Genomic DNA, 20981 nt, shown 5'->3' with positions numbered 1-20981 from the left:
ATTCAGGGACATCCGAATTCGTAGTCAAGCTCTACTTAAATCTCCTAAACTATTATTATAGTGCCCTCAATTTATAACCTTTTCTCGTATTAATCTTAGTCTTATTTCCGTAGTTAATAGAGTTGTCTTAAAAAAAAAAGACATCAGTCAGTTTGGTTTATTTGACTTTGTATCATTTGCACGCACTCTCTCTTTCTTGTCTATGTCTCTATTAGCCAGCTCTGTTAGGCTGATTAATGTTCAGCTGCAAACGAGCTAGAAACTGGGAACCGGCTGTTGGGAGCCGAGCACTGTGTAGTCGGGCTCTTTAGCAGTTGGAGCCTAGACCCCCATCAGTGGGAACAGAACTTGGTCGCTTGTCAGTGGCAGTGTCTTTTACCCTTTTCTCTAGTCAATGGCCAGCGGTCATGTGTTGTTGTTGTCGTTGTTGTTGTGGTTGTTGTTGTTGTTGCTGTTGCTGTTGTGTGAGTTCAATTATGATCTAATGTTGTTATTGCCGTTGCCACTGACGGACCAATCTAGAACCAATTCAATTGTATTAGCCATAACAACGCGTTAAATTTATATATTTAGGAGAATTTCAGTGGTTTTTCGCATTTGTGCTGAGACAGAGATAAAGTGTATATATTACATATTTATATATATATATATAAAAGACAAATGGTCCGCTATATACATACATATGTATTTATAAGTATACATATATATATGTATCTGTGTGGCATATAAAATAGTGAATGTAATTTTATTCACATGTATCGCCTGCGGCCAATCCGTTTTGCCCCCTGGCCACAAATTGCACAGCGGCAGCAGCCAGCAACCCCGGAACCCCAGAGAAGGCGCACCTCGTTGCCACAGCCCAGGCCAAAACCAGCTGGGAATGTCTGTGTATGTGTAGGTGTGTGTGTGTGTGTGTGTGTGTGTGTGTGAGTGTTGTATGGCATATTATATGGCAAAGGCGGCAGAGTGCGGGGCAGAGAGTTGAAATCCATCATTGGCGCATGGCCGGCGGCAACATTTGGGTTGAAATATTATAATTACAAGCGAACGCCTCAGGGGCAAGGGTAGGTGAGGCGCTGTGGCAGCAACGTTTGCGAGCGTTGCCATCGCGTGCCTGTCCGTCTCGCCGTCTCTCCGTCTATCTGTATCTCTATCTAACTGAGCTAAAACTCAACAAAGCTGCGGATATGGATACTTAGTTGCTGCTGCTGCCTTTGTTGCTGTTGTAGCTGTTGTTGTTGTTGCTGCTGTTGCCATCGCCTGTCGCTGTGCGTTGTTCGGTTGTTGTGTTTACGTTGTGGCTGATAATATGGCGCGTAGTCGCAACAGCTTGTTGCCTCAGGCTTGCCGCGATGCAGCACGTTCGAGCTGCAACATGTTCGATGCAACCGAATTAACCAAACGCAATTTTGGTGTTAGCCATGTCCTTTAGACAGCCATTGTCCTTGCACGATGGCTGTTTGTTGTGCGAGTGTATTTGTGTGTGTGCGTGTGTGTGTTTAGTTTTTGTTGTTGGCTGTGTTTTGTTTGCTCAGGTGACAGCGGCGAACGGGAAGCAGGTGAATAACATGCAATGCAATTTTTTTATTGTCGTAGTTTTTGCGGTGTCGTAGCTATATACCCTGTAAATAAACTGTATAAGGTGTCTACACACATATATGTATGTATTTATATGAATAAACTTTGTGAAATGCAGCTGTAAGGCAACTTTTGATTTGAGCTCAAACCAAATTGTCAAGAACCATTCCTTCTGTAACCCCCAAGCAATTGATTCATGCTCAAAATAATATTTTTATATTAATAAATATCACAACCATAATCAATTACCTGTTTAAATAGATCTGCTTCGCAAACCGGCTCTCACCAACACGTGGTATCCAACTTGCCCACTTGCCATTAGAGCTTTGCCGCGTGTTTGGCTTGGTACTTGTTGCACTTGTGCGTGTGTGGGCGTGGCAAGCGAAGAAAAAACAATAACAAGCGGCGCCCACATTGTTATTTGAACAAGTGTTGAAGGCAGCGAAGTGGGCCAAAATGAGCTGCACATATGAAATTAGTCAAGAGCAACAAAGACAACGTTGACAAAAACTTGCCACACACACACACACATGTTGCACGCATACTGGCAGCAGTGGCAGCTGTCTCCGAAATTACAGTGCATATATGTTATATGTATGCACATAAAGCATAATTTAAAAATAACAAAAAACTGGCCAACCTTCGACTACGGCCTATAATTATGTTTGGATATACGAGTCCAGGCGAGTCTGTGGCAGTGCCACAATCACAGCTCATAATTGTCCCCGAAATGGTTTGCTGGTGTCCAGTGGCAGCGGCAGTGTCTCTGGCAGACTCTGGCAGTCTCTGCTGCGGTGGTTGTGGCAGCAGCTGCCAGGTGACAAGTCCTCAACGGACTTCAAGCAGTCTGCGTACCCTCATTATATGCAAAATGCCAAAATGCGGCCTGCAGCTACTTAAGTTTAACTTATTTTTAACTTCTACATATAATTTTTTTTTTGCTGCTGCCGCTGCCGCTGCTGCTGCTGTTGTTGTTGTTGTTGTTGCTTTTGCCTTGGGGCATTCTTAGTTGCATGTTCGACGCAATCCTTTTCCGTTCCAGCATTCAGAGTTCTGCAGCAAATAAAGAAACTGGTCCCATTCATAACTGGCGGCAATTTTTGCATTTTGCATTATATTTCCCTCAGCTCTCATTCCGATTCTTCGTCTCAGTCTCGCTCTCTCGCACACACACACTCTCTCTCTCTCTCTCTCTCTCTCTCTCTCTCTCTCTCTCTCGCCCTCTCTCGCTTACTCTCTAGAATATCAACTGTCAGTTTTCGAGCTGAAAGCGCCAGCGGGCTAGTTTGTAAATCATTAAAAATTATGCACACACACTATGTACACACATGTGTGTGCACACACACGCACACACTGAATCGAAGAGTTTTGCGAGAAGTTTTAGACACCAATGACAACGAAAACTGGTTAGGAATTATTCAGTTTAATGGCAAATGTCACGCACAACTCAAATATATGATGAGTCGTTTCTATGTATTTGGCTGGGATCATTTCGAGACTGGACTCTTATATTATGTGCTTGGCGTGTTTAACTGTCATCATATAATATCATTCTTAATGGCATCTACTTTTGGTAAGCAGATGTCAAATATATATTTTAAGGAAGCTCAAGCTGGGATGTTGAGGCTTAATCTGGAGAAAATTATAACCAACGATACGCATTATGAATTTGAAAAGTATAACAGTTTAATTAAGAGTTGAATGGTTTTTAAAAGATTAACAGCTGGTTTAACTTAAACTTACAATTATGTTAAAAGTGTTGGATTAGTTGAGCAGGGTTCATTGTGATTATTGTGAATCCATCTCTAGCCACAGTTCAATTTAACGGAAGTGTGTAGATCCTGTTGATTCAATACAGTTTCTGATCTTGGCCAAGTCAGAGTTCCTTTTTATGAAAGCACTTTTTATAAGCCTTAGCCTGCCAAGAGTTTTCCATGAAGGATTGAATTGCGTACCAGGATCTTTTGTTTTCTTTAAAGTTCTAAGAAGACATGTTGCCCTGAACATCTAAAATAGAGATTTTCTAGATTTTTTTACGATAGTCTGTAGTCGATAGACTTTTAGCTCGGGTTGTCATTTAATGGGCAGCTAAGGATTATTATTTTTAGCGACCAGTTTAAAATAATGCTCCTATATATTATGTTTATAATAAGGGAATAGTTTGATCTTATATCCCATGCTCTTAACATATTTGCAAATATGTTGATGTGTAATGTATAATTTGTGAAATATGAGTATTGCCTTTTGCTGTTTTCGACTTGGTTTATTTTGTATTTTTTTTGTTTGTTTGATATTTTAAATATTTTTTATATTTTTTATTTGTAGCTGCAGTCAGTCGTGCGTTAAAAATTAAACGCGAATTTTTCAGGCCGCGTTGGCAGCGCAAAAATGGCATCATTAAGTAAAAGGCCTTAGGCCAGGCATTGTAAATTTTATGAGCCTTTTTTTGTGTCGTTAATAATACAAAAAATATATATGTGTTTACACACACAAATGTTTGCAAGCTGTGTGTGTGTGTGTGCCATATATAAATAATAATAATAATAATGATGCGTAAAAAGTGCGGAAATTCTCAGCCAACATATGTTTGGGGGCTTTCGGGCGAACCATTTTCAGGCTCATCGCAACCATTTTCTGTTTGTTATTATATATTGATTAACACGCAAAATGCACAAACCATGGCATGGAAAAAAAAACTACATACTTGAATAAATATGCATGGGCCAAGTTGGCGTGGCTGCGGGGCAGGGGTTGGCGTTTCTGCGGATTGTGTGGATTGTGGCTACTTTAAAAACCCATCAACAATTATTACTATGAGAGGAATACATCTGGCTGTCGACGCTGATTTTGTAGACATGCCACATACACTCGCACACACACACGCACATTGGCATTCATATGTGTGACCACGCCCACGTTTGGCCCCCTCTACCCTGGAGCATTCCAAACAATAAAGCATAAAGCGCGCCGCGCACATTTTGTCGAATTATTTTGTTGCCAGTTGCTGGCGGCTAACTGCAGCAAATTGGCTTGAAATATTGGTATTGCCATATGTATGAGTTCTCTCTCTCTCCCCCTCCCCCTTTCGCTCTCGCTTGCTCTCTTTTTCTCTGTGTGCACGTACAATACGAGTGTGTGTGTGAGCTTGTGATTAAAAAAATATTTAAAATGGCAAAACCCAAAGCGACGTCATCGCAACCAAAATAAAAAAAATAAATAAAAAGAAATGGAAGCTCCGATTTTCTCTCATATGTGTGTAAAGCTTTGCCTCAAAACTGAAAGCGTAGCCGAAAGAAGTAATAAAGGAAGCCCAAGAGCGCGACGAGACAACAAGATACCCTATATGGCGCTTCTCAATTGGTTTTAATTCAATGTGGCTGCGGCAGTGGGGCAGTGCTCATTGCGAGAGCTTAGTTAGAACTTCGTTTGTATCGTGTTTAACTCTAACTCCGACTAAGCATACCCTTTGCAGCTGACAGAGAGAGTATTACAATAAATGGACTCCCCTTTGCCCAGTTCCGGCCTACGCCCCGCTTTCACAATGAGTGAAATGAGCGATAAAATTGCAACAATTTCCACTGGCAACGTCCTCGTCCTCGTCTGCGTCGTCCTCATCGTTGGCGTTAGTCGCTGCCGTGCCCCCGTTGCTCTGATAAAATATGAAAAATTGAAATGTCACTGGGCAGCGAACAATCATTGGAATCGCTCACATGCACACACACACACGCACACACAGAGTGACAAATATGCACCCACATATGCAGCTTGCAGTTGTTGTTGCAAGTTGCAACTTGCAACAATGGCCACTTGTATGCAAATAGCGCAATAATATGAAGTATGTACAAAATTAATTTCGCCTGCGGCCCAGTTGCAGCTCGGTTAACAATTGCCAATGAAAAATGATGTGACATAAATGCGTGTCGGTTGTGTGGAGCGGTGCGGGACGGGGCGGGGCGGGATTCTGGTTAAGGGAATTGGTTTTTGGGTTGGGTAGAAAAGGGCTGCGGCTTGTGACTGGGCGTTGTTTGGGGGCAAAAAGTTGGCACTCATTTTAATTACAGCTGCCTAACTGCACGCCCTTCTCTGCTCCACTTGCTCCCTTCGACTCCTCTCTCTCTCTCGCGTTCTCTCTGTCTCTCTTGCTCTCTGGCTGTTTTGAAATTCGCCCGGCGGCGTATTTATCACAAGTTTTTCTTTGCACAGCCTTGGGGCAACTACGAAATATTTCAGCTGCCCGACGTAGTCGTCGTCATCGTCTGGAACTGGAACTGGTTCGCCTCAGGCGTTGTTGCCAGCGACGTTTCTGCTGCTGTTTCTTTTGCCAACGCGTCAAAGTCTCTGCGACGCTGGCGCTGGCGCTGCTGCTGCCGCTGCCGTTGCCTATGCGCACAAAGTTTCATTTCGTTTTGAGCCTTCCGGCGGCAACAGCAGCGTTCTATGCTTTGTCATTAACACAAACACACACACACACATACACACACACACACACTCATACGCAGAGAGTCAGAGCGAGAAATAGAAAGAGAGAGAGGGAGAGAGTGTGTGCAAAAGAGAGAGAGAGAGGGAAACAACCGCACATGCAAAGCGAAAAAACGGAAGTTGTAGCCGAAGTCAGAATCTGACTTTGACACTTGCAACTTATGCATGTATACACATTACAGTGCATAAGTATGCTATATATAAATGATCGTAAGGGTCAGCTGAAATATACATGCTACAAATTGATTAGCTTCAAGTTACTCGAAAAAGATGCACTAATTTTGATGATCTTTGAATATCGAGTGCAACAAAGCTAAGACTTGCATTTCAAGCATGAGTAAGATATACTTGTGCTGACAATACATATATATTATAGTATATAATGTATATAGTACATAAATATATACATATAAGCTTTCAATATAATATATTTAAATATCACTTTTAAATACATCTCCTTAGCTCCGTTTCTTACACAAAGATTGGTTGTTTTAAAATCTCAATAACATTTCTTACTATAAAGTTAAATGTGGATAGCTTAACATTCACGGTAGGAATGTTGTGTATGCTTGGATTAACATATATTTATGCACGGATTTGTATGTTTGTTGCTGCATTGATTACCCTTCAGAACAATCAAAACTGTCGCCATTTCACACGCCACACGCAAGTCCAGTTATAAAGTTAATTGCGGCAGCTTAGTTGCAAACAACAACTGAAACAGCAACAGCAACAGCAACAGTAACAGCAATAGCAATAGCAACAGCAACAGCACTTAAACCGGAAATAGACTATTAAACGTTCACATGCACACACACACACACACACACACATAGACTCACACAATCAAACACTTGCAACTGGCAGTCATATGGTGGGAAAAGTCAGCAGCAACAACTAAACAATCGTTTGTTGTAGCCACTTGTGTTCTCTCTCTCTCTCTCTCTCTCTATCTCTCTCGCTAAGCATCTCCCGCTGATGCTGCAGCTGCTCTCTCCAAGGTCGCCATTTGCTAAAGACGTCAAACGTCAAACATCAAACACGAGTTGCAACTCGAGCCGTGCTCGAACACAACAACGACTTACAACGCGAACATTCTAATAAGCTAATGTAAACAACAATTTCAAATTAGTTAAATGCTTGCAATTCGTTTTTAATTGCTGCTTAAACATTTATTTAATTTCCTTTATTTCATTTAATGTTTGCTTCAATCATAAACGAAATCAAATTTAACTTGATCATAAAACTTTTTTAGTTTTGATTAGTTTAGGTGCATGTTAGCTAACATTCTAATCAGAGACATTCCGATAAAAGGGTAGAGACATGATGCTAATTAGATAAGTGACTCAGAGCACAAAAGTACATAGCAAAGATATTTATTAGAGGCTTGAAAAGTAGATGAGTTTTTTTTTTAAATATTAAGTTTTAACGGAAGAAAAATACGAAAAATACAGAAAGAAATTAACACACATCACTAAAATATATCCTTCAGCTTACTTATAGTTAGTTATATAATAATCATCTAAATAAAGATAAAGATAAGTTTCTACCCCAAGTCTATAAAAGAACCTTTGCAGTTGGCATAGCCTCTGGTCAAGTGTTTTGGCTTGAAGGCAACATGTTTGACACGGAGTAAAAACCAGTTGGATGTCGAACCACGATTCAGTTCACAGCGAACGCTCGGCGCGAATGCAAGTCAGGTAAAAAGCAATTGAAAAGCGCTACAGAGATTAGTAGGCAACATACGGCGGGCGCGACAACAACCGGAAACCGGAAGTAAACATTTTAAGTGATTTGCAGTGTGTGTGCGGCGCCATTTTGCAATTAGCAATGCGTTCAAATTGAAATTTAGAAACATTAGAAGCGGAAATTAAATGCTAGCTAAATAAAACCAAATTTTAATATAAAACAAACTAACTCTTTTTTAACTAAAAGAAAAACGTTATAAATTTGTTGTCTACGCGCGCTGTTGCATATAAAATAGTTAAAGTGCATTTCCTAAATATACCGACTTTCTTGTGAGTTCCAATTGCATTGTATGTGGAGTGTGTGTGTGTGTGTGTGTATTTGTCTAGGTCTATGTTTAAGTGTGTGTGGATTGTGTGTGCGTGTCGTTAAGATGCAACAGTTTATTTTGATTTGTTTTATACCTAGTCTCAATGCGTTTTTTTAAAAAATAGTTTTGAAATATTTATTATTTAATTGTATGCAGGATTTTGGAAAGTTGCCCAGTGGCAGCTCTTGGGAAACATTTTTATTTCTGTGTCAAATTCATATTTGTTATGCGGGCGCCGTTGGGCTCGGCTCTTGTTAAGTGGTTCAGTTAAGAGCTCTTTGGTAATGATCTTGGCCACACACTTAAGTATTAAAATCCTTATCAATTAAGCAAGAAATTGTCTTTATTTATGTTGCCAGGGATGATCCTGCATAATTGTATGTCTCTTTATTAGACAACTATCAACTATTAATGTAATATTTAATCTTGGCACCCAGCAATAATACAAATATTTCTTTTTACCCCTTAGAACTCCATTTGTTGCATTGGATCAACGATCACCATTGACGGTGGAGTCCTCCTGCCCCAAACGGTGAGTAAATCTCAATCCAAGCAAAACAAAAAACCAGAAAAGTCTCTCATTCGCGCTCTCTCTCTATGTTTATCTCCCTCTCTGTCTCAGTCTCTCTCTCTTTCTCTGTAAGCTAATAAATTAGTTCAAAAAAGATTCTGTAATAAACGAATTTTGAGCACGTAACTGAACACAGGCAACGACTCCGGTTGCATGCCACAGAGAAACCTCTTTAATATTTTTTTTTTTTTTGGTTTCCCCTTTTGTTGTTGAGTTTTGTACTTTTTTTTTGTGGCCTGGGCCACACGCGCCTGGGGCTCAACTGATTTTCGTCTCTCCCACAACTGCGGCACATGCCACGTCCACGTCCACGTCCAAGTCCAAGTCCAAGTCTTAGTCCGTGTCCGAGTTCGTGTCCAAGTCCGAAAATTGTGTGCCATAAACGCAGACGTTTTAAAAATTTGATGCGCCTCAAGTGCTGCTCGGCCCGCACCAAAGGAGAAATAAACAAAAGTACGAAGAACAAAACAGAAAAAAATACAAAATACAAAAAAAAAAAAAATTGTACCACGCCGCGGGCTTTTTTCGACAAACTTGGCCCGCAGCTGAGTTATGTGTGTGGTGTGTATGTGTTTGTTTGTGTGTGTGTGTATGGTGTGTGTGTGTGCCAAAAGATGACGACGACGACAAATGATGAGGAGAACGACTGCGCGGTGCGGTTAGGTCGCATTATTTTTTGTTTTACCTTAAAGGCTATAAAATACATGGGCTAAGGAAGCTGCTCGTGTTGCTGGAGGGGGCGTGAGGGGACCTGGGGGGGTGGTGCGATTGACCAGTTGTTGTGATTGTGGCGGCGGGTATGGCCAAAATGCCCGACAGGCTCCAAAGCCCACATGCAGCAACAACTACAACAAATTGCAAAGTTCAAAGCATGGCCAAAACCAAAATCACAATGAAATGAGGCAACAACAAAAAAAAAAATAAACAAAAAGATCTCAAAAGCAGCCGCAACAACAGACAAAAGAAGTGGCAGAAGTTTTGGGCGACCTTCGACAGACGCGACACTGCGACAATTGCTGCCAAACAGTTGCTCTCTCTTTCCCTCTCTCTCTCTCTCTCTCTCTCTCTCTCTCTCTCTCCAACTTTGTGTCTGTCAGTATTTGGGGCAAGCAACTGGTTTAAGCTTGAGCGAAGGCGGAATCGCTGGCAAAGTCAAAGTCGTTTGTTTTGTGGCATTAGCGTAACGTAACGTAACGTAACGTAACGTAGCTGTGTGGCTGCCTCACGTGCTAATGCTGCGGCAGTCACCGCTGCCACGAAATTTGTTTTCTCAATTGGCAATTTGTGCGCGTTGTATTTAAAATACATTTGCGTTCGCCCCAATCGCAAGTGATTGCCATTACAGACCAACAGTCAAAGGATGGATGGCAGTGGAACTGGCAAATGGCGAATGGAAATGGGAAATGAAAATGGGAGTGCATTTGAATGCCCATTCAAAATGCTCTTGTTGCTCTTGCTGCTGCTGCGGCTGCGGCTGCGTTTGCGGCTGCTGTTCCACACAAAGCGCTTAACGCGCTGTGTGTTAATTAAGCTGCAATTGGGCATCATTAGCAGCAACAACATTTGCCAACATTGGCAACATTGCCAATTGCCAGTCGACAGGCGAAGGCCAACAGGCAGCTGACTTACAGCCAGCTCAGCTCGACTACGTAATGCCCTTTCTAACATAAACTCAACTTAAAGGGGCAACAAGGTATGTGGCCTTTAAGATTTAAGTTTTCTTTCGAGTGTCAATTAAGTTCATATATTTTATTATATATATCGGAAAGTATATAATTTGATATATATAGATATATAGCTTTTAAGTAAAGTCTATTTTGTCAGTTATAAAGTCGAATATAACTGAAAAATAAATAATAAGAAAATCATGAGTATAATCTTTGAATTTCTTATTTTTATTTTATAAGAATATAGTAGAAATGTTGAGCAAATTCTATGTTCAGACTGCAATAATAGTTTATTGTAGCTGTAGCTCGGCACAAATTCAATATGCCCTCTTAAGTATTTTGCGTATAGGGTATAAGTGAAAAGGCAATTGTTGGTGCTGCTGCGGGTCGCTGCACCTGCGCCTGCATTTGTTTCACTTGCTGTCGATTTGCTTTGTGTTGCATCTGCTGCGAGTTGTTGTTGTTGCTGCTGCTGCTGCTGCTGCTGTTGCTCCTGTTGTTGTTGTTGTTGTTGTTTCTGCTGTTGTAAATGCTGTTATTGCAATATGCACACGCAAATTGCGCCAATTAGGAAATGCGCATTGCCTGCTGCCAGTTGCGAGTTGCCCGTTGCAGCAATGCATTGCAAGAGGCATTTGCCACTTGAATGGCTGCCGCATGTAACTGATGCTGTTTGAGCTGCATTCAACTGGAAGCCTTGTTGTTAATTTTTATGTGCACTTGATTAGGCCCCAATGAATAAACGAATGAATGCCGCCGCAACAGAATGAATCCGTAAATGAATCAACGAATCCACTTTTCAATCGCCCAAATTGAGAAAACAGTGCAATTCAATTGGGCCTTTGCATTTTCTAATAGTTGTCTATATTGTTGCTGTAGACCAGAGTTTTCTATTATCAATCAATCAATCAGTTTTTTCTCTTTTTTTGCTGCATATAATTGACTTTACCTATGCACAATGCGGCGTATGCGCAATTCTTTTTGTGTCTACTTTGTTGCTGTTGCATGTCTTCTTCTTTTACTGCTGCTGCTGCTGCTTTACTTGCAATTCAATTTTTGAAGATTTAGCTATAAAAACACTTGAGTGGGAGTTGTCTGTGTGTGTGTGTGTGTGTTTGTGTGTGTTGTCTGTGAGTTTTGTGTAATGTTTGCTCTGCAACGCAGGCCAAGCAATCGCATGCTGCCAGCTCTCCAGTTAAGTTCACATATATATAAACATATATCTATCGCTATATAGCAACTGGCATCTGCCACATGTGGCATACTCTGGGCCTGCCTGCCACACACTCACATTCATTCCGTGCTGCTTTTTGGCATATGCAGCGCAATCGTCGTTTTTATTTAATATTTTCTAATAAATTTTTCAAAGTTTATTTTTGAAAGCCTCGCAGCGTTTTAATATCTGCTACACTCGACTCGACTCGACTCGAACTCAACTTTTGCCACACACACATACATATAGAGCGCATATATTTGTACAATTTGGCACACACACACACACACACACACACACACACACACATACACTCGCAGACATTCTGCAACTTTTGCTAGCAAATTTTCATAGGACTTGCGACTGATTTCCCATATGCGCCGGCGACTCCCTGCAACAGCTGCCTCAACGGCAACGGCTTCAGTTTTTCGTGGCCTTTTGTAACTTGCTGCTGGCTAAGCAGAGGAAGAAGCAGCACAAGTTTTCTCATGTGCTGCTTTATGTGTGTGTGTGTGTGTGCAACAAACTGAATCCTGCTGCTTGGCTCTGGCTTTTGCTTTTGGCTTTTTGTGGCGCCTCCCGCGTCCAACCATAAAAAAAAAAAAAAAAATAGAAAAAACGAAACAAAAAAACTTTTTCATTTGCCTGCTCATCAGCGTTTTGATTTTGGCCGCCAACTCCAGTTGCCAGTTGCCAGTTGGCAGTTGCCGGCTCCCCAGTTGCTACAGCTGCCACAGCTGCCCCAGTTGCCTGCTCCCCAGTTGCCAGTTCGCAGCTTCCACTCGACACTTGAGGCATTGGATTCTTCTTAAAGTGTCCTGCGGCCATTTGCGTGATTTGTGTGCGTGTGTGTGTGCGTGTGTGTGTGCGTGTTTGCAGTGAAGCATATAGGAGCACTTTGTGTTTGTCTTGCCAACATACACAAACCTGGCCCAGACCTGCCCCAGCACTGGGCATAGAACTGCCAGCCCTTAGTTACCTTTTACCCAATCCAACCCGAGCTCCTGCCCTGCCCTACCCAGCCCACCTTGCAGTTGGCTTTTTGTCTCGCAATGCCACTGGAACTAATTGAAGCGCATTTTGGTGGCAACTGTTGTTGCAACTAGTTGTTGCAGCAACGCGATAAATGCGCCTCAAATAAGTTGCATGCAAAACTTGGTGGCATCTACTTGGCTTAGCCACAAACACACATCGCCCCCTCATATGCGCTGGTCTCCTGCTAGCGAGAGAGTGCAGCAGGGAGATGCAGAGCGGGTGGCGGAGGCGGGGGGGCGTTTTTGGGCGGTTGGCAGCCAGAAGAGGAGCCAACGCTTGGGCCGGCGGCATTTTAAAATTGAGATAAGGTTTTGCCTCGACAAACTTTCGTTTCTGGCACTGGGAACTGGCTGAGGATTTGGTTGGTGGGTTTGGGTTTGGGTTTGGGTTTTTGGGGCTTTGGGGCTTTGATTTCTTCTTCTTATTCGCTTATTTTCAACTGTTGTTGTTGCTGTTGAGCTCTGTTTTATGCGTTGTTTTATGTTGCCGCAGGGAGCCGCAACTTAGGTATGATATCTTTAAATGCAGACACACACACACACACACATGCACACTCACACATATGTGTGTGTGTAAGCCAAAACGGACACCCAACTTACCTCTAACCAAAGCCCAAAGTTTTCCTGTGTGTGTGTGTGTGTATATTGTTTTGGGGCAACATACACAGAACAGAAAGCAGAGACCGGAGCCGGAGTCGGAGTTGAGCGTGGAGCGTGGAGTCGCCTTGTCGTGGTTACAGCCAATGCTTCATGCTCTTTTGTTGTTGTTGTTGTTGTTTGTGCCTTTAGCACTGCAAGGATAAATGAATGAGGAGGCGAACACACATACACACACTAACACACACATGCAGCAGCCGCCCTAGGAGCCGAGCAATCCACACTCCACCCTTCTCGCAATATGACCATACCCAATCTCCGAGCACCTTTGCTATATATGAGAGCTCCTCCTGCCGCTTGCTTCGACTGGGTCCACCTTGGCTTGGCTTGGCCTGGCCTGGCTTGGCTTGGCTTGGTGTTGCTGTTGGTTTTGGTTTCGTTTCGTATCCATCCATGATTTCCGCACTAATTCCAAACGATCGCCGCTGGCGAAGACGAGCGTTTTGCCCTTTTTCGTCGAGCTGCTGCATACACTGAAGGTGTGGTGCGGGGGGGAGGGGCGTGGGCGGGTGCGGTTGCAGGTCGAGCATAGCAGAGCAGAGCACAGGACACACTGTCTGGCTGGCCTTTGTGTGCGGAAGGTTGCCTGGCCGCAGGACATTTTGTAGGGGTTACATAGTCAGCGTCAACGTCAACGTCAACGTCGTCGTCGTCGTCGTCATCAACCTCTGATGCTGCCGCTGTCGCTGCTCTGCCGAGGTGTATATCACTGAAGCTGTATGTTGATCTATGTGTGTGTGTGTGTGTGTGTGCACTTTAGCTCATTTCTTGGCTTTTGTTATCGCTTTTATGTGGGTTTTGTGTTGAGGGGGCGAAGTAAAACAAGGAGCACAGCAGAACTGCAGGACTATAGCCAATTGCTGGGGCGCCCATGTCGCATTGAGATTGAACAGCTTGCGGCCGAGGGGCACGGCGACATGCCAGGCTGGCCAGTGCTGTTGCAGCTCTCTAGCCGGCGGCTAATTTTGTCTATGCTACGGACTCTGCAAAATTATTTGAGCCCGAGGCACTGCAGCAGCAGCAGCAACGACAACAGCAGCAGTTGCAACTCGATAGTTTTGGCCAAAATCTGAACAATGCCAAATAATAAGCTGTCTTTTTGCACTGGCCAGCCATCTCTCTCTCTTCCTCGCTCTCTGTTATGTGTAAAACAAAACTCAATTATGGCCCAAAATGCTAAGCAATATTCATGTGAAGCAGAGCTGAGTTAATGGCAATGCCATTAAAAGGCAAACCAAAGATGTCAGTCATCAAGATTCCAGCTGACGGCGCAGGCTATGTGAGACAGTGGTGGAGGAGGAGGGTGGTGGGTGGAGGGTGGCATTGGCAATGCAAGGGGGCGTATTCTGGTAGCCACAACAACGCCCACTCGAAATGCAAATGCAGCACCAGCAGCAGCAGCAGCAGCAGCAGCTTGACAGGCACAGGCCAAAGCATAGGCCAAGGCACAGGCTCAGCTCTTTTAGACGGCAACAACAACAGCAACAACAACAACAACATTTGGCAACAGCAACTCTTCAAAATTTCATGCTAAACTGAAGTGTAACCAAAGGCGTTGCAAACAGCGTTTGCCCTCTTGCTTCCACACACACGCACACAGCAGCTGCTCCGGCTCGCTCTCGCTCGCACTCTCCCTTCCTCTCTCTCTCTGTCTCCCTCTGTCTCGCTCCGACTCGCGCTCTGCCTGGCTGCCTGTTGTGGTCCCTGCTCGGGCGCATAGAAAAGATAACGCCTGGGGCGCTATTGGACTAGAATAGGTTGCAAAACTGCAAAGCTGCAGTGTGTGTGAGTGTGTGTGTGTGTGCCTGTGCTTATATACAATGCCGTTAACAGTGGGTGGGTGTGTGTGTGCACGTATGTGTGTGTGTGTGTGCCTGCTGCACCTGCTGCTGCTGCGCCAAGCAGCCAGACTGCCAGCCAGCCTGCAACCTGCCTCAAGTGGACCGCAAAGCAATTGAAATTGAATTGTTTTGTGGCACAGACCTCCAGCTGCAAGCTGCATATGTGCCTCTCATTCTTCTTCTTCTTGTTGTTGCTGCTGTTGTTGTTGCTGTTGCTGTTGTTGTTGTTGTTGTTGTTGTTGCTGTGGCATTTAAGCCATATTCATTGGCCATGTTTTATTGAGCGCACTGCTTACGCTTTTATAATTGTTGTAAATTAATAAAAATGTGAAACCCACCAACGCGAGACAGCTGCACACACACACACACACACACATACATTCAGTCACACACACACACACACACACACCCACAGAGACTATGAGAATTGCCCCGCGGACATTTTCTTTAGCAATTCTTTTTTTAACCCTGTTTTTTTTTCCAACGTCGCTTTGGCATTTTTTCGTCTTGAATACGAATACGAATACAAATACTCGTACTCGCACTCGTATTCGTATTCGTATTGGTATTCGTACTCATACGAATGCGAATGCGAATGCTCATGTAGTTAAAGTTAATCAAATCGTAATTACCCGAGCCATATAGCCCAAGGGCTAAAAACATTTTAAAAAGCAAACTTGTTTAGTAAATACGCTCAGCTCAGCTGGAAGAAGATGCGGGCAGGGGGCGATCCAGCTGGGGCCGGGTCATAGACTGTAGAGTAAGCTGCATGCAACAACTGGGTGTGGTGAGGGGAGGGTGCTGAGAAGGGGTGGGGGAAGGGGTAAGGTTAACTGCCAACTGGCAATTGGTCTGTGGCCTAATGCGCATAACAGACAAACAAAATAAAAAATGGGCAAAGAATTGGTAGAAAAATGTTTCAGTCACAAGTCGACGACTAGCAGATGCCCTGTAAAAAGCGGCTAAGATATTAACAGCTTTAGTTTTGTGGGAAAATGTAGGAAGAATAGTGAGAGATTCTTATAATATAAAATATTAAACAGATTTAATATAGGTAATTTACACTAAATCGACAACTAAATCCTATAGCTAGTTGCCAAAGGAACGATCGTTATTGAAGATATCTCGGCTCTTTGTTGTTTTATCTTAAATCTAGCAAAGTGTTTGCATATTCCTTTTGCTTACTATAACTAGGGCCCATAAATTAGGCATGTGCTTAAGTTGTGATTCGTAAATCGATATTATGTATTCTATCTTAAATGAAATTGAAATGCAAATGCAAAAACCTATAATACCCTTTGAAAATGTGTACAGGGCATATGTTTGCGACCCTACTAACTGCATGCAATTGGCAAAGGCTAAGGCGACGAGGCAAACGGACGTGGCAAAGGGGCAGGTATTTAACTGCACGCCCGACCCCTAGTCTATTACAGCCCCCCCGTCCCCCTTCTACCCCCGCACACGTTGATTGAGTTTTATTAATTTGTTGTCCATGACGACTGCTAATGATACGACAGCTAAGCGAGCTGCTGATGAGAGAGAGAGGCAGAGAGAGAGAGAGAGAGAGAGAGAGAGAGAGAGAGAGAGAGAGAGGGGGCGGCAGTGAGACAGGGATAGGCTTGATGCGATTATTACGCAAAACGCGTTGGCCGCTTAGCCGTTGATTGTGGCCGGGATAACACATGTGGGGCACACACAGCTTGACATGTCATAATTAGCGTGCCTGATGCCGCGGCCTGTGTTGCATGCAGTTTTGTTGCACGCGCTGGCTGCGTCTCGGTTCAGTTTTGTTGCCATAACGATGCTCAAATCAACGTGATTTTCGTGTGAAAATCGAGGCGCATGCCCAGCGGTCAATTTGACTGTGCAGCCAAAGCCAAAGCCGAAGCCGCAGCCCTGCCCCCGCCTGCCGCTCGCTCTTCGCTTTTTTTTTTTGTTGTTGTTGTCGTGGCTGCAACTCCAGCTGCAGGCAGCATGTGCGCGCGCGCGTCTGTGTGTGTGTGTGTGTGTTGTGTGGGGGTTCCAGCTCTTGGCATAAGTGAGTTAAACGCAATGAAAAGCCAAATATTCCCACACAATCATATGAAATACTTGGCGTTATATACAAAACTCTTAGCCCTGCTGTGCGAGGCGAATGCCTCGCAGCCATTTGCCTGGGCCATTTGCTTTGTCACGTTTGTTGTGCCCCGCCACCTCCCTCTCAACCGCTCCACCTCTCTGCCTGTCTCTGCCCTGTTGACTGCCTGTAATCGCGCTGCAGTCAATTTCTGTTGGCCAAATTGGTTCTCATGCTGCGACCAACTTACATAAGCTCATCAAGCTGTCTCTCAGACCCCCCCCCCCCGCCCTTCTCTCAGTCGAAGCCCTGCGACTACAACTAATTTGTCTTATTTAATCTGATTTTATTGTAGCAAAAAATGCGATATGGATCGAGAGCGCGAAAGAGATGCAAAGGGCCTCGAGCCGCGCGATTTATCCTCCACGGGCCGCATCTATGCCCGCAGCGATATTAAAATCAGGTAAGCGCGCCCTCCTCCCGTTCTAAGTTTATTTTAGTCTTACATATATGGATAATTTATTTTGCCACGCCCATGCCCGGCAGCGCTTCGCCCACCGTTTCGCCAACGATCTCAAATTCCTCATCGCCCACACCGACGCCGCCCGCCAGCTCCTCCGTGACGCCGCTGGGCCTGCCCGGCGCGGCGGCCGCTGCCGCTGTGGCCGCTGCCGCAGCAGCTGCTGCGGGCGCCGGACCTGGTGGTGGCGGCGCCTCGGCCGGGGCCAGTTCCTATTTGCACAACCACAAGCCCATCTCGGGCATACCCTGTGTGGCGGCCGCGTCCCGGTATACGGCGCCGGTGCACATCGATGTCGGCGGCACAATCTACACGAGCTCTCTGGAGACGCTTACCAAATATCCCGAATCGAAGCTGGCCAAGCTCTTCAATGGACAAATACCCATTGTGCTCGACTCGCTGAAGCAGCATTATTTCATCGATCGGGATGGTGGCATGTTTCGCCATATACTTAACTTTATGAGAAACTCAAGACTATTGATTGCCGACGATTTTCCCGACCTCGAGCTCTTGCTCGAGGAGGCCCGCTACTACGAGGTGGAGCGTAAGTATTACCCCCTCCCATCTCTTTACCCATCACTAAACACATTTAACCTGTTGCTAATTTGACTACTCCCCCCTCTATCTCTCTCTCTCTCTGTGTATCTGTCTCTGTCTCTGTTGCCCACGGCAGCCATGGTTAAGCAGCTGGAGAGTATGCGCAAGGAGCGCGTTCGCAATGGCAACTATTTGGTGGCGCCACCCACACCGCCAGCACGTCACATTAAGACCAGCCCAAGGACCAGCGGTGCGCCCGAGTGCAATTATGAGGTGGTCGCGCTTCACATCTCACCGGATCTGGGTGAACGCATTATGCTGTCGGCGGAACGGGCGCTGCTCGACGAGCTCTTCCCGGAGGCCAATCAGGCAACGCAGTCGAGTCGGAGCGGCGTCTCCTGGAACCAGGGCGATTGGCGCCAAATCATCCGCTTCCCACTCAACGGCTATTGCAAACTGAACTCCGTTCAGGTGCTCACACGGCTGCTGAACGCCGGCTTCACCATCGAGGCCAGCACCGGGGGCGGCGTCGAGGGGCAACAGTTCTCCGAATATTTGCTGGTGCGTCGCGTTCCAATGTGATAGGCTCCATGTCCAGGTCAACGTCTGCGTCAACGTTCTGGGCACTGTGTAATCGTAATCTTTGTGCGAGTTGCGCACTAATTGCTGCCCTTTAGGCGGCTCTTGGGGGTTTTACACGGGGGGAATGGGGCGGGCACGGGCACAGTAAACGGGGGCGGGCGTTAAGCAGCGGGTGCAGGATGCGGGGTGCAAGGTGCATGGGAGGGAGCGGTGTTTTTTGCGCAAAATTTTTAAAATCCAAATGTTATTTAATGTTTATATCAAATACGTTTTTGCTGGCAGTCAACCCATACACACAAACCACCCTCCCCATCCACCCACACACACATACTCACACGCGCACACACACAAACACACACACGCGCACACCATATACGTGTATTTCAATAGTATTTTAGGTAGAGCCCAGAGCCCCCAGCACTGATTTGTTTATGGCCTAAGTTCGGCATATTTAAAATAGTTTCTGTTTTCCTTTTTGTAGTACTTCCAATACGGTTATAATTAAAATACTTTCGGTTATTTAATTGCATAAAAAAAAACTAGCCAGACGGACAATTGTTGAGAATTGTCTTAAAGCATAACTTATATAATACGAGGCACACATATGTAGCTATCAAAAGAAAACAAAAATCAAAGAAAACAAAGTAAGTAAAAGAAAAACAAAAACTATGCAACTATATTGATTAAACTAACAGCAATAGTTTTGTAGTACATAATTGATGTAATTGAACTTTTATGAATGTAAACTATGGATTAACTTTTCAATATACATACATATATGCAAATACATATACATACATACATACCGACAAGTTCTACAATATGTGCAAAATATGAAAAATACTCAATCAAAACAAAACAAATAAATAAATTTTAAAAAACAGTTTGCGACTACTTCTAGCAAAATCCATTAAATTGTCTAAATGCGTACATTCAAATAAAAGAAAATATAAATAAATACAAATTATTTAAAAATAACCACGTTTTATTTAACTCAATAACGGCTAGAATTTGATTAGCGCCATCTACCGGTCAGTACTTTTGCACAACGCCATCTAAGTCGCACAAACGGGTTTCTGCGTCAACAAGAGACAAACAAACAAATACTTCAAGGATTGGGGCTTATTTGGCCAAGTTATAACCATTTAATGTTTTTGACTACATTTATTTACATAATGTCGTTTCAAAACGACATAACACCGCCATGATAATGGTTATGTGGGATTATGTCGTTTTGAAACGACATATCTCCAGCGCTCTAAAAACAACATTTTAACAAGAATTTTTGCAAAAATACCAGGCGAACAGAAATGACTAGCAGGTAGATGCACAGAAAATTTCCGCGGAGATATGTCATTTCAAAACGACATAACACCGCCATGATAATGGTTATGTGGGATTATGTCGTTTTAAAACGACATATCTCCACCGCTCTAAAAACAACATTTTTACAAGAAATTTTGCAAAAATACCAGGCGAACAGAAATGACTAGCAGCTAGATGCACAGAAAATTTCCGCGGAGATATGTCGTTTCAAAACGACATAGCTCCGCCATGATAATGGTTATGTGGGATTATGTCAAAATTATGTACAAAAATACCAGGCGAACAGAAATGACTAACAGGTAGATGGACAGAAAATTTCCGCGGAGATATGTCGTTTCAAAACGACATAACTCCGCCATGATAATAGTTTTGTGGGAATATGTCGTTTTAAAACGACATATCTCCACCGCTCTAAAAACAACATTTTTACAAGAAATTTTGCAAAAATACCAGGCGAACAGAAATGACTAACAGGTAGATGGACAGAAAATTTCCGCGGAGATATGTCGTTTCAAAACGACATAACTCCGCCATGATGATAGTTTTGTGGGAATATGTCGTTTTAAAACGACATATCTCCACCGCTCTAAAAACAACATTTTTACAAGAAATTTTGCAAAAATACCAGGCGAACAGAAATGACTAACAGGTAGATGGACAGAAAATTTCCGCGGAGATATGTCGTTTCAAAACGACATAACTCCGCCATGATAATAGTTTTGTGGGAATATGTCGTTTTAAAACGACATATCTCCACCGCTCTAAAAACAACATTTTTACAAGAAATTTTGCAAAAATACCAGGCGAACAGAAATGACTAACAGGTAGATGGACAGAAAATTTCCGCGGAGATATGTCGTTTCA

At 43.8% G+C, this 20981-nt stretch overlaps 1 protein-coding gene across 4 annotated transcripts in view; it reads left to right on the top strand.

The window, feature by feature from the left end:
- twz (BTB/POZ domain-containing protein twz) overlaps positions 1–19748 on the top strand; it is a 34622-nt gene extending 14874 nt beyond the window's left edge. Inside the window, exons 1-5 of one of the 4 annotated variants that reach the window (XM_015174621.3) lie at positions 7664–7757; positions 8583–8645; positions 17508–17615; positions 17699–18216; positions 18346–19748. In XM_015174621.3, the coding sequence (XP_015030107.3) occupies positions 7705–7757; positions 8583–8645; positions 17508–17615; positions 17699–18216; positions 18346–18791 (1188 nt within the window). In that variant the 5' untranslated portion in view covers positions 7664–7704 and the 3' untranslated portion in view covers positions 18792–19748. Of the gene's footprint in view, positions 1–7663; positions 8076–8582; positions 8646–17507; positions 17616–17698; positions 18217–18345 lie in introns of those variants that run through there. The other 3 variants (XM_002050680.4, XM_015174620.3, XR_011416933.1) reach the window with 3 other exon arrangements.
- The last annotated feature ends 1233 nt before the right edge of the window (positions 19749–20981 follow it).

Source organism: Drosophila virilis, chromosome 5, assembly GCF_030788295.1.
Source record: "Drosophila virilis strain 15010-1051.87 chromosome 5, Dvir_AGI_RSII-ME, whole genome shotgun sequence".
Classification (NCBI taxonomy): domain Eukaryota; kingdom Metazoa; phylum Arthropoda; class Insecta; order Diptera; family Drosophilidae; genus Drosophila; species Drosophila virilis.
Note: the sequence above shows the minus strand (reverse complement) of the source record. Positions and strands in the feature narration are given on the sequence as shown.